Source organism: Mauremys reevesii, linkage group 1 (assembly GCF_016161935.1).
Source record: "Mauremys reevesii isolate NIE-2019 linkage group 1, ASM1616193v1, whole genome shotgun sequence".
NCBI classification, from domain to species: Eukaryota; Metazoa; Chordata; order Testudines; family Geoemydidae; genus Mauremys; species Mauremys reevesii.
Window position 1 is genome coordinate 143,349,426 of NC_052623.1, and position 14,584 is coordinate 143,364,009.

The window sequence follows — 14,584 nt, forward strand, 5'->3', positions numbered from 1 at the left end:
GCAGTAGCTTTAAACCAATATAAGCTGAACAAAAATATTTTTATTTGGATTTTTACAAACTACAATCAAAAGATATCCATCCAATGCTATGGCACCATTGAGTCTCTTAAAAACACATATGTCAATCAATCTAGGCTATCAGTTTACTCCTGAATATGCTCCAAACACTAAAAGGTTGGAATGTAGCATAACAATGCATTCTGGCTACTGTAGCTGCATTTCCCTGAAGGTTCTCTCCTATAGATAGGAGGTGATAAAGCATGTAAACTGCCTGCAAGTAGAAAGCAGTCTTTAAAGGGTACTATTGCCTCTGACTCTGGATTAAGAAAATAGTGTACTGAAAGAAATCAAGATGGAAACGATCTAATATGTCTTAGGCAAACCAACCGTTTGTTTAAATGCAGGGGACATTAAATCTCAAAACACACAAGTTATTACTGAGTTGTTGTAATTAGTATTCAAAATGGATTAATTTCACAGAAGAGAATAATTTATTTACATGTGACTACTTATCCTAAGACATAAATTGTAACAGAATCACATTCTTGAGTCTTAAGGTTCAAGCACAACATTCTGAGTATTGTGGCATCTTCTATAGCAAGTCCTTGCTCTTTGGGTCATGGAATCCTCAGAGCCTCAGACGTTGAGAGAGGCAAAAACAAGGCAACATCTTTGGTCAGAAGACACTGTTTTATTGGTACTTTAAAGCATAAGTTTAAAGGTGCATCAAAGGTCTCGTTTATATACAAAATTGCACTGGATTAACTAAATCAGTCTAGGAAGGGAGTTTAGTTAAATCAATGCAACCCATTTGTGTAGTATCTTGGTTTTCCTGTCAGTTCTGGGCAATGTCTGAAGGCCAAGGACCCATCTGTGTCAATGCTTCATGCTTGTGAGGCACTGCAATTACAAGATATATGAAGGTCTGAATCTTAACTCCTAAAGAGATCTACAAGATCTCTCCCAATGTGCATCCCCCTCACTTCCCAGAGGACAATGCAGTGTTTTTAGCCTATGCCTATTACTCACAGGCAGTGCTTTCTAGTGTCTTAAAACACACTCTAGAATCTACTGGATCCTTTTCCTGATGATTTTTGCAGTGCTGCTGCAATTAAAATTCCTGCTTTTGACATAACATCTGTTCTACTGATGGAGATAAGGCTGTTACTCATTGCTCACATCCCAAAAGACCCAGTGATATAGCATCTGAATACAACTTACTACCCCACTCAGGGCCACAGCCAGTCAGGAGTTTAAAAAAATCACGGAAGTGCTTTTTAATGAGAGGAAACCAATGTCTAAAAAAGGATGTAAAGAATAGGACAAAGCTGCTGGAGGCAAAGCATCTTGTACACCACAAAAAAACCTGTCAATCCCCTCAAAAAATAAAATAAAAAATTCAAAATATAGATAATCATTTAGGAACACCCAAATACATCAATTTTAATGGCCAAACTCTTGAAAGAGGAGCAGTCAGTTGAGAACTCCTCTGACAGCCATAGCTGAAAATGCAGTATCAGGTGAGGCACAACCAGGGGAGAAATGCACTGGACAGGGTGTTAACATTCTCAAAAATTCTTCATCTTTGGTTTGCCTAAGACATCTGAAAGTCTTGCACTTGAAGCTTAAGACCCAAGAGAGCAAATCTTTAATTTATATCTCAGTCATGGACTGCTGTTAAACGGTAGTTATATGCCATTCTAATTTTTTTCTGGGAACAAACTGTTTCAGATGCTTTTGGCCTGGGATGAAGGTAACCTGCTCCTCTTCAAAACAAAAAGGAGAACAAATTCTTCCTTGGCATTTTCTCTTCTTTGGGACCAGATAAATAATACCACCAAATCTGGGCCATTGGTGATATAACTATTCAACATGAAGTTTTCTTGATAAAAACCCTAAATTCACTGTTTTAACCAAAGTTTTGTTCATGCTCCCATAGAAAAGTGACAGTTTACCCCACGATAGCTGAGGAGAGATTGTACTTGCAGTTAGAAAAGATACTCTGATTTTTAGGAACATTAGATTTTTTCATTTTTCTTCCTCATGGTGTCCACAGGATAGACTTAAGACAGTTCAGGTGCCTTAGTCTGTCATTTCATTACTGATATTTAAGGAAAAAATTTAGTGATTTGGGCTCCTAATTTTTTTTTTTTTTAAAAAGGAACCATTTAAAAATAATTTTAATGCAAGCTAATTAGATAATTTAACATATATATTCGTTCATAAGCCTAATTTTTTTTAGTCAAAAAGGGAAGCACCAGAGAAGAGGGTTGGCTTATGAACGGGTATAGAGAGGGAGAGGTGGGACACAGCCCCTCCCCCCCAAAACACAGCCAGCAAGGAGAGGCAATACAGCCAGCAGAGACAGAAGGGAGGAGGTGGGGCCAGAGTCTCTCCGCTTTGGGCCATGCTGCTCTCCCCGCAGCCTCCGAAGCAGATGCAGCTCCAGGGATGGCAGGCTGCAGCTGTGCCGCTCAGCTCCACCCCACAAAGCAGGCTGTGGCTGCACTGCCCGGCCTGTTGGAGCAGCTCCAGCCAGGTCAGAGACATCCTCCCCTGGCCCTCTGCAGATAAGGTGGGAAGGGATGGGAAGGGAAGGGAAGAGTGTGGGGGTCCTGGGCTAGGGGTGGGGTTATGTGGGTGGTGATCACCAGAGTTACTCTCCTGACTCCCAGCTTCTCCTCACCAAAAAATTTCCCCACCATTTGCTGTCCCGGCCCGTCAGGGTAAGCAGCTGGCGCACCGGGACACTTTGTTTACTTAGGTTTACCTCTGCCTGCGGACGCTCAAGGTAAACAAACCATCTTGACCCACCAGCATCTTAACCTGATGGCCCAGGAGCCAAAGTTTGCTGACCCCTGAATTATAGTGTCGGCTTATGAATGGGTTATAAAAAATTTCCATTTTTAACTTATCCATCTTGGGGGGTCGACTTATAAACGAACCGGCTTAAGATAGAGTATATACTGTACTTATAAATTCTCAGAAAATTCATTCTATTTTGGAGCAAGTCCTATATTTTTGGAGAGGATTTGCTGTATTCGTCATACATTAAAAAAAGTAGTTAAATTCCTGCTTTAAGCTCAAACTATGGAACCAGATGTGGGAATTTTGATAATATATTTATGATTCCAATATGTGCCTCAATTTCACTCTGTACTTAGTATTGCTATGCTGTGACTGTAAAGAGTAGGAGCCATGAGATGTTTTGTCACGTAACTCTCTTGGGTGATATGACCAGGTCATTTATTACTGGCTGAGACCAACCCATATCAATGGAAGGCCCTACAGAGACAAGGGAAATCCCAAGGACTGAACAACTGACATATCAATGAGAGGCTCCCAGCTTGGGTGGGTGGAGCACATATGAACTCAGGAGGAAGGCAATGGAGGGAGGTGACAGGAATCGATAAGAACTGGGCTCAGGGATACACACAAAGCGCGCTCCTGGAATGAAGACAAAGAGACAGAGACAGGAAACCAAGATAGTTCCTACAGCGGCCTGGTTCAAGGGAGCCCTGGCATTGGCCACTATGAACTGTATCTTGATGTCTGCTTCTTTATGTTAACTTAAGGATTTCCTGATGCTATATTCCAGTCCACTATGGAACCCTATTCTGTTCTGAAAAGGCTGCCTGGTATCACTGCAAATACTTGTTGAGGTGTATTGATTCTTGAAGAAGGAAAAGATCTCTGAATAGGAGTCTATCCTGTGGGTCTGTGGCAAGTAGAGATTCAATAATACAAAATATGGTATCTGGAAGACTACAGAATGTTAAGACTCCTATCCTTTTCCAGGGGTCACTATGTGTGTATATGGAGAGTGATTAGGGAAGAGGGAATACAATTAGCTTCCTCTTTTCTACAAAACATATAAGCACAACCTCATTATGTATTTATATTCCTGAACTTTGCTTTTTATAAAGTTGGGGGATTTCGTTGTTGTACAGTTTTTGTGACTATCATAATAAAAGAGGTCTTAACAATGGATTTTTCAACATCACAAACTAAACATAATTTGATCTCTTAACCTTCTCAACAAAAGGCAAGAAACTTTATCCACAAAGTTACACAGCATTTTGGAGAACAGAAATATGCCATTTAATAAGTATCTACTAACATGCCCAGGATCAAATCAACTAACCAGAAGGAATGATAAAGCACAGCTATCTTCATGAAACATGTATTATGCCTATGCAGTGCTTCAATAAGGGACATGGATTTTAATACTAAGTATTTCAAGGATTACTGAACTACATTATAATGAAGTTTGTAGTAAAAGGTTTAGAAATTTCATATCTAGTGGACATGGGTTTCTGACAGGATGACAACAAACAAGTCGATCAGAAGCTATCACAGAAAGAAAACTGTTCTAATTAAATTCTACAAACGTGATGCTTTCATTCATTAATCGTTTTGTGTTTATAATACAACAACATTACTTTTTGTCCTATTTGATGGTTTAGAATCGAAGTTAAGCATGTACTTAAAAGATCTGTGTTGAACACTTAACAGTATCTGTATTTATATTTTTGTTTGCAAAAGATTAAGATTTGGTACATATGTACATTAATTAAAGTAACCGTTTATGGAAAGTATCACTTACCTTTCAGTGTGGCTTTTTTTAATACCTTCATTGCATAAAGCTGTCTTGCATCTGATCCTGAGATTTTTTTGACAAGAAATACCTGTATTCAATATATTAAAAACGTTCTTAAAGGAGATAAATATAAATCAGATCAGTAAACTTTGGTATCTAATTCTATTAATAGATTCACAGTTTTTTCAATAAAATTCTTATTTGTAACAAATGGCTTCCCCAACTCTAGTACTAACCACTTACAGTTATCTTTGCTTGTTCATGTTTATACAGCTTGTGTACCTAATTACAAATGTCCCTGTTTACCTATCACATTTCCCCTCCCCCCAATTTTACTTGAATTTAAAAAACAAAGAATATTTTGGGCCAAATTTATCCTGGTTTAACTTAATTGATGAATTTAGTTGTGTCTGAAAAGTAGAGCCAATAAGCATTTAAAAAAACAGTTAAATGAAACAGCAAATTAACCATTCTGACCATTCTCTTCAGTTAATTTTTTTTTAAATATTTCTCTTCAAGCAGTGTCACATTTTACAGGAATTAACAGGGACATAACAAAAATGGTTATAAACAAGCTGCAGACATTATATAGAGTTGGGATGAGTGGAAGAGTTAATTCAGAGAGGAAAAATATATAATGACAGCAAGTCAAATAACTGTTCATAAGTAATTAAAGGCAATCAATATATTAACCATAGTAAAGGGCTTTAAAAAATATACCAGAAAATTGTGAGAAGACAATTGTGCCCATCTACCTCGTTATAGTTTACTGTGATTGAATGTCACATGTATTAGTAAAGTAGTTCCAGACCCAACTAAAGTGTTTCTCATTTCCTTTTGCAGTATAATAGGATTTCTTGAGAGGGATTATCTTTTTAATATCCTTAAACCATTCAGATATGGAAGGGGATGTATTGATTTCCACTGTAGACAAATTCTATGTTTAGTAAGAAGGAAAGCCAAATACACAAGCCGTTTTATATTTGTGTTTTGGTTCACTTATGAAAAGACATAGCAGACAGGTCATTTTCCAAGTGATAATTTAGTATTTGCTATGTACCACTCAGGGTAAATCTGAAAACAGAGGGTGCTCCCACATGCTTGTGCTAGTGACCTGATAGAGGTACGATACTAGAGACAGTTAGAGGTGACACAATTGTTATGTGAATCAAGTTTTATTGTTTAGTACAGTACATTATATGTAATAATTTTGGGCCAAGCTCTCATGTACACCAAGACCTCTTTTGATGCCAGTGGATGCCAGAGAAATACAAACAGGGCTTAGTGTTAATGAGAATCGGATTCTTGTAGTTGTTATTGCCCCAAAATTATGAGTTATTACTATTTAAGAATTGCCCAGGCATCAAGGCCTTTTAGAAATGATAGATATCATAATCACGTCCTTCATGAGTTCTTAAAGGTAACTGTTAATGGTTCTGAGACTGTTTTTTTTATCCTGGATTACTCATCTGTACCCGAATTTAGAGATTTTCATATGACAATTTGGGTAGGATTCCTTAACAAAGGAACAGGTTACAGACAGAAAGTACCTTTGGGGTTTGTTTCTTGTTAAGCCAAGGAATTACATATTCAGATGAATGGCAATGCTACTGCCAAAATTGCCAAAAACATTTCTATTTATTCAAATAAATTAACTTTTTTTGGTGGTGTTTCTTAAATAATTAGAGAACAGATGGGAAAAAAATACTTAGAAAGAACAGGTATTGCACCTTACTTGACAGTTAGGCATAGATAGATGTCCTCATCTCTCTCCAATGAGGAATTTTATCCAGGACTGGTATAGAATTAAAGTGTAATAGGGTGTTAAAAAATCTTGGTTTATGTTTATGATCAGTACCTAATCTGGATTCTAATACTAAGGAGGAACTGGAAAGTACTGTTGGCTCATATGATATATTTCAATCTTCTTTCACTTGATTGTGAGCCTTGCATATCTCCCTAATGCAGTTAAAGTTTTAAATATTCACTTTCACACTCACTGAAATAAGTACATGAAAAGGTTATCTGCAAGCAAGGCGATCTTGCTTATGATGGTAACTGTTTTAATGCCCCAAACATTAAGATTATTATTGAATAAGATTGCAAGTGGTTCTATCAAAATTACAAGGTAAATTGAAGATAAGGAACAGTTCTGTCTTGTCCAAATTTTGATGGAGGTTGTTTGGTAGAAACAACCCTGTGTGGTTACTGAATATCATCAGGGCTGTCGATTAATCACAGTTAACTCACATGATTAAAAAAATTAATCACGATTAAAAAAACCTGCAATTAATCGCAGTTTTAATCGCACTGTTAAGCAACAGAATGCAATTGAAATGTATTAAATATTTTGGATTTTTTCTACATTTTCATATATATTGTATTCTGTGTTGTAATTGAAATCAAAGTGTATATTATTTATGATTACAGATATCTGCACCATAAAAATGATAAACGAAACAGTATTTTCCAATTCACCTCATACAAGTACCGTAATGCAATCTTTTTGTTGTGAAAGTGAAACTTATAAGTGTAGATTTTTTTTGTTACATAACTGCACTCAAAAACGAAAATGTAAATCTTCAGTGCCTGCAAGTCCACTCAGTCCTACTTCTTGTTCAGCCAATCGCTAAGACAAACAGGTTTGCTTACATTTACAGGAGATAATGCTGCCCTCTTATTTACATCACCAGAAAGTGAGAACAGGCATTTGCATGGCACTTCTGTAGTCAGCATTACAAGGTACTTGCGTTCCAGATATGCTAAATGTTTGTATGCCTCTTCATGCTTTGGCCACTGTTCCAGAGGACATGCTTCCATGCTGATGATTCTTTTTCAAAAAAATGCGTTAATTAAATTTGAGACTGCACTCCTTGGGGGAGAATAGTATGTCCCCTGCTCTGTTTTACCCACATTCTGCCATATATTTCATGTTATAGCAGTCTTGGATGATGACCCAGCACATGGTTTATTTTAAGAACACTTTCACTGCAGATTTGACAAAATGCAAAGAAGATACCAGTGTGAGATTTCTAAAGATAGCTACAGCACTTGACCCAAAGTTTAAGAACCTGAAGTACCAATTTCCGAAATCTGAGAAAAATGAGGTTTCTGAAGCATGCTTTCAGAAGTCTTAAAAGAGCAACACTCCAATGAGGAAACTACAGAACCCAAAACACCAAAAAAGAAAATCAACTTTCTACTATTGGCATCTGACTCACATAATGAACATGAACATGCGTTGATCTGCACTGCTTTGGACTGTTATCAAGCAGAACCTGTCATGAGCATGGATGCATGTTCCCTGGAATGGTGGTTGAAGCATGAAGGGACATATGAATCTTTAGCACATCTGGCACACAAATATATTGTGATGCCGGCTACCACAGTGCCATGAGAATGTCTGTTCTCACTTTCAGATAGGACTGCCAACTTTCTAATAGCACAAAACAGAACATCCCTAGCCCCGTCCCTTCCCTGACACCCCACCCCTACTCGCTACAGTCCCCCTCCCTTGGTGGCTCACTCTCCCCTACCTGCACTCATTTTCACTGGGCTGGGGGTTGGGGTGCAGGAGGGGGTGAGCGCTCTAACTGGGGGTGCAGGCTCCGGGGTGGGGCCAGAAATGAGTGATTCTGAGTGTGGGAAGGGGCTGCAGGTTGAGGTAGGAGGCATGGACTCTGGGGTGAGGGTGAGGGCTCTTCAGTGGGGCTGGGGATGAAGGGTTTGGGGAGCAGGAGAGGGCTCCAGGCTTGACGGTGGGACCAAGGGATTTGGAGTGTGGGAGGGGGCTGTGGGTTGAGGCAGGGGTACGGGTACAGGGCTGGGGCTCAGGGTTGGGCCGTGGGCGTACCTCAGGTGGCTCCTGGTCAGCAGTGCAGCGGGGCTAAGGCAGGCTTCCTGCCTGTCCTGGTACCATGCTGCGCCTCGGAAGCGGCCAGCAGCAGGTCCGGCTGTTAGGCTGGGGGGGGAGCCAGGAGGCTCCACATGCTGCTTTCACCAGCAGGGACCACCACCCCAGCTCCCATTGGCTGCAGTACCCGGCCAACGGGAGTGCAAAGCCACTGTTCAGGGCAGGGGCAGCTTGCGGAGACAGTGCCCCCCCCCACCTAGGAGCCAGACCTGCTGGCCACTTCCGGGGCGCAGCACAGTGCCAAGACAGGTGGGGACTAGCCTGCCTTAGCCCCACAGTACCGGCGACCATACTTTTAATGGCCCGGCCAGCAGTGCCGACCGGAGTTGCCAGGATCCCTTTTCGACCAGGCATTCTGGTCAGAAACTGGACACCTGGAAACCCTACTTTCAGGTGACATTGTAAACAAGCAGGCGGCATTATCTCCTCCATATGGAAACAAACTTTTCTGGCTGAGCGATTGGCTGATCAAGCAGTAGGACTGAGTGGACTTGCAGGCTCTACAATTTTACACTGTTATTTTTGAATGCAGGTTTTTTGGTACATAATTCTACATTTGTAAGTTCAACTTTCATGATAAAGAGACTGCACTACAGTACTTGTATTAGGTGAATTGAAAAACTTTTTTTTACAGTGCAAATACTTGTCATCAAAAATAAATACAAAGTGAGCACTGTACACTTTGTATTCTGTGTTGTAAATTAAATTAATATATTTTCAAATGTAGAAAACATCCCCAAATATTTAAATAAATGGTATTCTATTATTGTTTAACACTGATTAATCATGCGATTAATTTTTTTATTGCTTGACAGCTCTAAATATCAGTGTTATTAATTCAATAGTATAGAACCAAAGCCTATTTTCTGTAACACATGAACAAAACTAGAGCCATTCTACATTGCGAAATACTTTTTCCCTTACTGATGGCCATTCTGCCTACCACCTGTTCTTTCTTTCAGGTATGACAGTGTGGTAAACATACATGGAATGGATCTATTCAGGATGAATAACTTTCATCTTAATACTGAATATATTACTTCAGAAAACTTTTATACCAGAGTTGCACAAGGAGAGAATTAAGGAATCTTTATGAGGTTTACAGAATAACTTAATTTGGAACAGATTTACTGGTTTCAAAAGGGTCTGCCAGAGCCTGAATGCTTTGTTAGTAAAGCCCAATTTAGAACATAATCTTGACCTGGACTACGGCTTGAATATAAAAATCTGACTGCTCTAAATATTTCACCCTTATTACTGTCCAATCCTAGGGCTTCTTACTGCCCTTTTGAAAACCCATCCACAAAAAACTGTACAACATACCTTTCCAAAAGAACCCTGTCCTAGAACCTTAAGAAGTTCAAACTGTGATGGGTCTGCTTTCTCATGTCCTTCCTTAACATGATGTGTTATTGCAATCTCTTTGATATTGCCTTCTTCCTGGCAAGGAAAACATAAGAAATAACTGTAGGTTAATGTCATGCCTTCCAAAATATTTTGTAAACATCACAAATCTATTCACAAATATCAGAGATACTGAAACTGACCAGGTAAAACAATTAATAGTCTAGAATTAAATCCAATCCTCGTGGATTTTGGTAGAAACAGTAATGTTACATAATTCTATGGGCAATTCTAAGTTTGTATATGAAAAGGGCAGAAATAATAGAAATCAGGACAATGAACAGAATGCGTCATCTGTAAAAGCAGAGAATGTGCAAATTTTCCCCCAAAGTTAAGAAACTTATGAAAAGTAAACAGCCATCCAGTTTTTGAATTGCAGGATGGTACACTGAGGAATTATTACATGAACACAAAGTTAGGTTATTACTGGAGGTCAGTTTTCAATGCACAGATACTTTATAAATGCATTTTTTCCTCAAAATATGCAGCTTTGGTTGCTGCTTGCTGGCACATATCTATTTTAGCTATAGATTTGTAACCTCCTCCCTCCATCAATCACCACTGCAGTAGAAGCAGTGGAAAAAACCTTGAGTAAGTTTTTAATCCAAACAATGTTTGTATAACAGTTTATAGTCCTCACACAGGATGTCTGTATTTCCTCATCTTGCACAAATGTGTTGAGGATTTAACTACTGTGTGTTGCTGCTTTCTCCCAATCCAAGTTTTTCAACGGGGCCCAATCCTATGACCCATTTCAGTCAAAATGGCTGACACTGCAGGCTTCGGTCCTACATGATTAACAAAATTAAATGCCAAAAATGGGCTTGGAGTTAGAGAGAACAGAGAGGAGAAAAGGGTCCTCCTTTCAATGTACTTACACTTAATATTTTAAGTCATTTGGTAGAAGACTTTGCTACTTTTTATTTCTAATTGTCCTCCTTTTCCTGTCTAAATGTTACCATACTTATTGTTCCTTTCCTGTTTGTGTGTGTATATATATTCTGTCCTCCTCCTTTTGAAATTTTTTTTTTGGTGCTTTTAAATTCTCTCCCATTTTTATCTATCATTTTTTCTTCTGCTTCTCATTCTTTTATAGCTTCCAGTGCCTTTTCTGTTCCAAACGTCCCTATAGTGTGATCAGCCCAAAAATTCACCCACAGGACCAGGAGACATCCAAGGATGCTCTTGTCAGGAGCACAAAGATTTAATGACAACCCCCAATCTTCTTGTTGCTCAGAAGCTGCTGCTCATTTTCATGTCTAAGATATTGTAAAATATGGTTTAACATATCACCACACTGACAATGGCCTTTTAAACACTGGGTTAAAAAGTAATTTTGCTGGAACCATGTTAAACTATTTTTTACGGTCTTCATTTCTATCATGGTAACAAAGTCAAGCAAGCATGTTCTAAAATAGCAGTATTACCTCAGTAGATGTCTAGCATTACACTTTTAATGCTTCAAATAGATAAACATGCTTTGGCTCAACTACCAAACAAAAATACACTGTTCATTAGGACACTAAGAAATAAAGTACTAAAATATTAAATTTAAATAAAAGTTTTAGCTATTTATTTAAATCACAATTAAGTGCAGAGATTTAAAAATCATCTTGATTTCAAAGTCTATCCACTTTGCCTACTAGTCATAGAATAAATCCAATAGCCAGAGGAGAATCCAAAGAGCTTAGTTCAAGACTTAACTGCTATAAATATGCATATATAAACTTGTGCAAATAAGGTCTAAAAGTGCGCCCAGTTTGAATGTTTCTAGAGACTAAGAAATGCGATCAAGCTGAACTCATCTTTCCAAATAAACAAGTATGCCCCTGCACATCAGGAATATCATCAAAAAATTAAGTCAGTATTTCAGTGTGATATACTCTTACAAAAATGTTGTATGCTGTATACCTGAAATACACTAGTAGTGTAGTACTCTTTCCAGAACAGCACTACTCTTGCATACATTTTTATTTTAAAATAATTAACCTGAAAGGGATTTTACATAATCACACTATTAAAGATGGAAATCTGAAGTCTTTTTAAACCTTCTTTCAGAAGTACATTACAATGACCTAAATAAGGAAGCTCATCAGTTATAACAATTTCTTATTGATTACTTGCAACTGATGGTAATTAAAATAAAAAACCCTATCAACCCCTTTTTTGAAAATCACATATTTCACGTTTCTGATAAGACCTCTGTTGATTCACAATGCTATCTTATATTTTCCAAATTAGAATTTGATCTTCGTTATAGGCAAATCTTCTCTTCTGCATTTACCTCAAGTAAATAGTTTGGGCACTGGGGAACTCTGAGGGAAGACCATAGGAACTGGGGAAATATTTGGGATAGGGGGAGCCTCTACAGGAAGGATGTGTTCCACCTAAACAAAAGTGGATCCAGACTGCTGGCACTTAAATTAAAAAGTTTGCTCAGCAATAAGAGATGGGGGAAAGCCAATCGCTGCAGCGGAGCACGGGGATCGGACGGAGACTTCTCTTAGAGAAGAGTCTATTGATAGGGATTCTCTAGGCTTTACTCAGGAAGAAAGGATGGAACAGGATAAAGTATGGGCCAGATCAGACTAGAAACATTCACATAAAGAATCTGACAAATCACAAAAGGGCAGATAAACAGTGACAAGTTTTTAAAGTGCTTGTACATAAAAGCTAGAAGTCTAAATAATAAGATGGGTGAACTAGAGTGCCCCGTGTTAAAGGAGAATATTGATACAACAGGCATCACAGAAACCTGGTGGAGTGGGGACAATCAATTGGGGACAATCATTCCGGGGTACAAAATATATCGGAAGGACAGAACAGGTCGTGACGGAGGGGGTGGTGGTGGAAGGAAGAAACGTGGCGCTATATGTGAAAGGAAATGTAGAATGAAATGAAGTAAAAATCTTAAATGAATCCACATGTTCCACAGAATCTCTATAGATAGTAATTCCATGCTCTAATAAGAATATACCACCACCTGACCAGGACAGTGATAGTGACGATGAAATGCTAAGGGAGATTAGAGAGGCTATCAAAATAAAGAACTCAATAATAGTGGGGGATTTCAATTATCCCCATATTGACTGGGTACATGTCACCTCAGGATGAAATGCAGAGACAAATTTTCTCTGTACTTTAAATGACTGCTTCTTGGAGCAGCTGGTACAGGAACCAGCAAGAGGAGAGGCAACTCTTGATTTAGTCCTGAGAGGAGCGCAGGAGCTGGTCCAAGAGGTAACTATAACAGGACCACTTGGAAATAGTGATCATAATATAATAACATTTAACATCCCTGTGGTGGGAAGAACATCTCAACAGCCCAATACTGTGGCATTTAATTTAAAAAAGGGGAACTATGCAAAAATGAGGGGGTTAGTTAAACAGAAATTAAAGGTTCAGTGACTAAAATGAAATCCCTGCAAGCTGCATGGACACTTTTCAAAAGCACCATAATAGAGGCCCAACTTAAATGTATACCCCAAATTAAAAAACACAGTAAAAGAACTAAAAAAGAGCCACGGTGGCTTAACAATCATGTAAAAGAAGCAGCGAGAGATAAAAAGGCATCTTTTAAAAAGTGGAAGTCAAATCCTAGTTCAAATGCCTATAGAAAGGAGCATAAACATTGACAAATTAAGTGTAAAAATGTAATAAGAAAAGCCAAAAAGGAGTTTGAAGAACGGCTAGCCAAAAACTCAAAAGGTAATAAAATGTTTTTAAGTACATCAGAAGAAGGAAGCCTGCTAAACAACCAGTGGGGCCCCTGGACGATCAAGATACAAAAGGAGCACTTAAAGACGATAAAGTCATTGCGGAGAAACTGAATGAATTCTTTGCTTCAGTCTTCACAGTTAAGGATGTTAGGGAGATTCCCAAACCTGAGCAGGCTTTTGTAGGTGACAAATCTGAGGAACTGTCACAGACTGAAGTGTCACTATGGGAGGATTTTTGGAATTAATTGATAAAATTAACATTAACAAGTCACCGCGATCAGATGGCATTCACCCAAGAGTTCTGAAAGAACTCAAATGTGAAATTGTGGAACTATTAACTAGGATTTGTAACCTGTCCTTTAAATCAGCTTCTGTGCCCAATGATTGGAAGATAGCTAATGTAACGCCAATATTTAAAAAGGGCTCTAAAGGTGATCCCAGCAATTACAGACCAGTAAGTCTAATGTCAGCACCGGGCAAATTAGTTGAAACAATCGTAAAGAATAAAATTGTTAGACACAAATTGTTGGGCAAAAGTCAACAGTTTCTGTAAAGGGAAATCATGTTTTACTAATCTATTAGAGTTCTTTGAAGGGGGTCAACAAACATGTGGACAAAGGGGATCCAGTGGACACAGTGTACTTAGATTTCCAGAAAGCCTTTGACAAGGTCCCTCACCAAAGGCTCTTATGTAAATTAAGTTGTCATGGGATAAGAGGAAAGATCCTTTCATGGATTGAGAACTGGTTAAAAGATAGGGAACAAAGGTAGGAATGAATGGTAAATTTTCAGAATGCAGAGGGGTAACTAGTGGTTTTCCCCACAGGGCAGTCCTAGGACCAATCCTATTCAACTTATTCATACATGATCTGGAGAAACGGGTAAACAATTAGGTGGCAAAGTTTGCAGATGAGACTAACCTGCGTTAAGACCAAAGCAGATTGTGAA

At 38.5% G+C, this 14,584-nt stretch overlaps 1 protein-coding gene across 2 annotated transcripts in view; it reads right to left on the reverse strand.

Moving 5' to 3' along the window:
• RPS6KA3 (ribosomal protein S6 kinase A3) overlaps positions 1 to 14,584 on the reverse strand; it is a 136,915-nt gene that overhangs the window by 75,389 nt on the left and 46,942 nt on the right. For both annotated transcript variants that reach the window (XM_039540503.1, XM_039540494.1), the window contains exons 3-4: positions 9,837 to 9,953; positions 4,607 to 4,688 (exon numbers count right to left, since the gene is read on the reverse strand). In XM_039540503.1, coding sequence (XP_039396437.1) covers positions 4,607 to 4,688; positions 9,837 to 9,953 — 199 coding nt within the window. The remainder of the gene's footprint in view (positions 1 to 4,606; positions 4,689 to 9,836; positions 9,954 to 14,584) is intronic.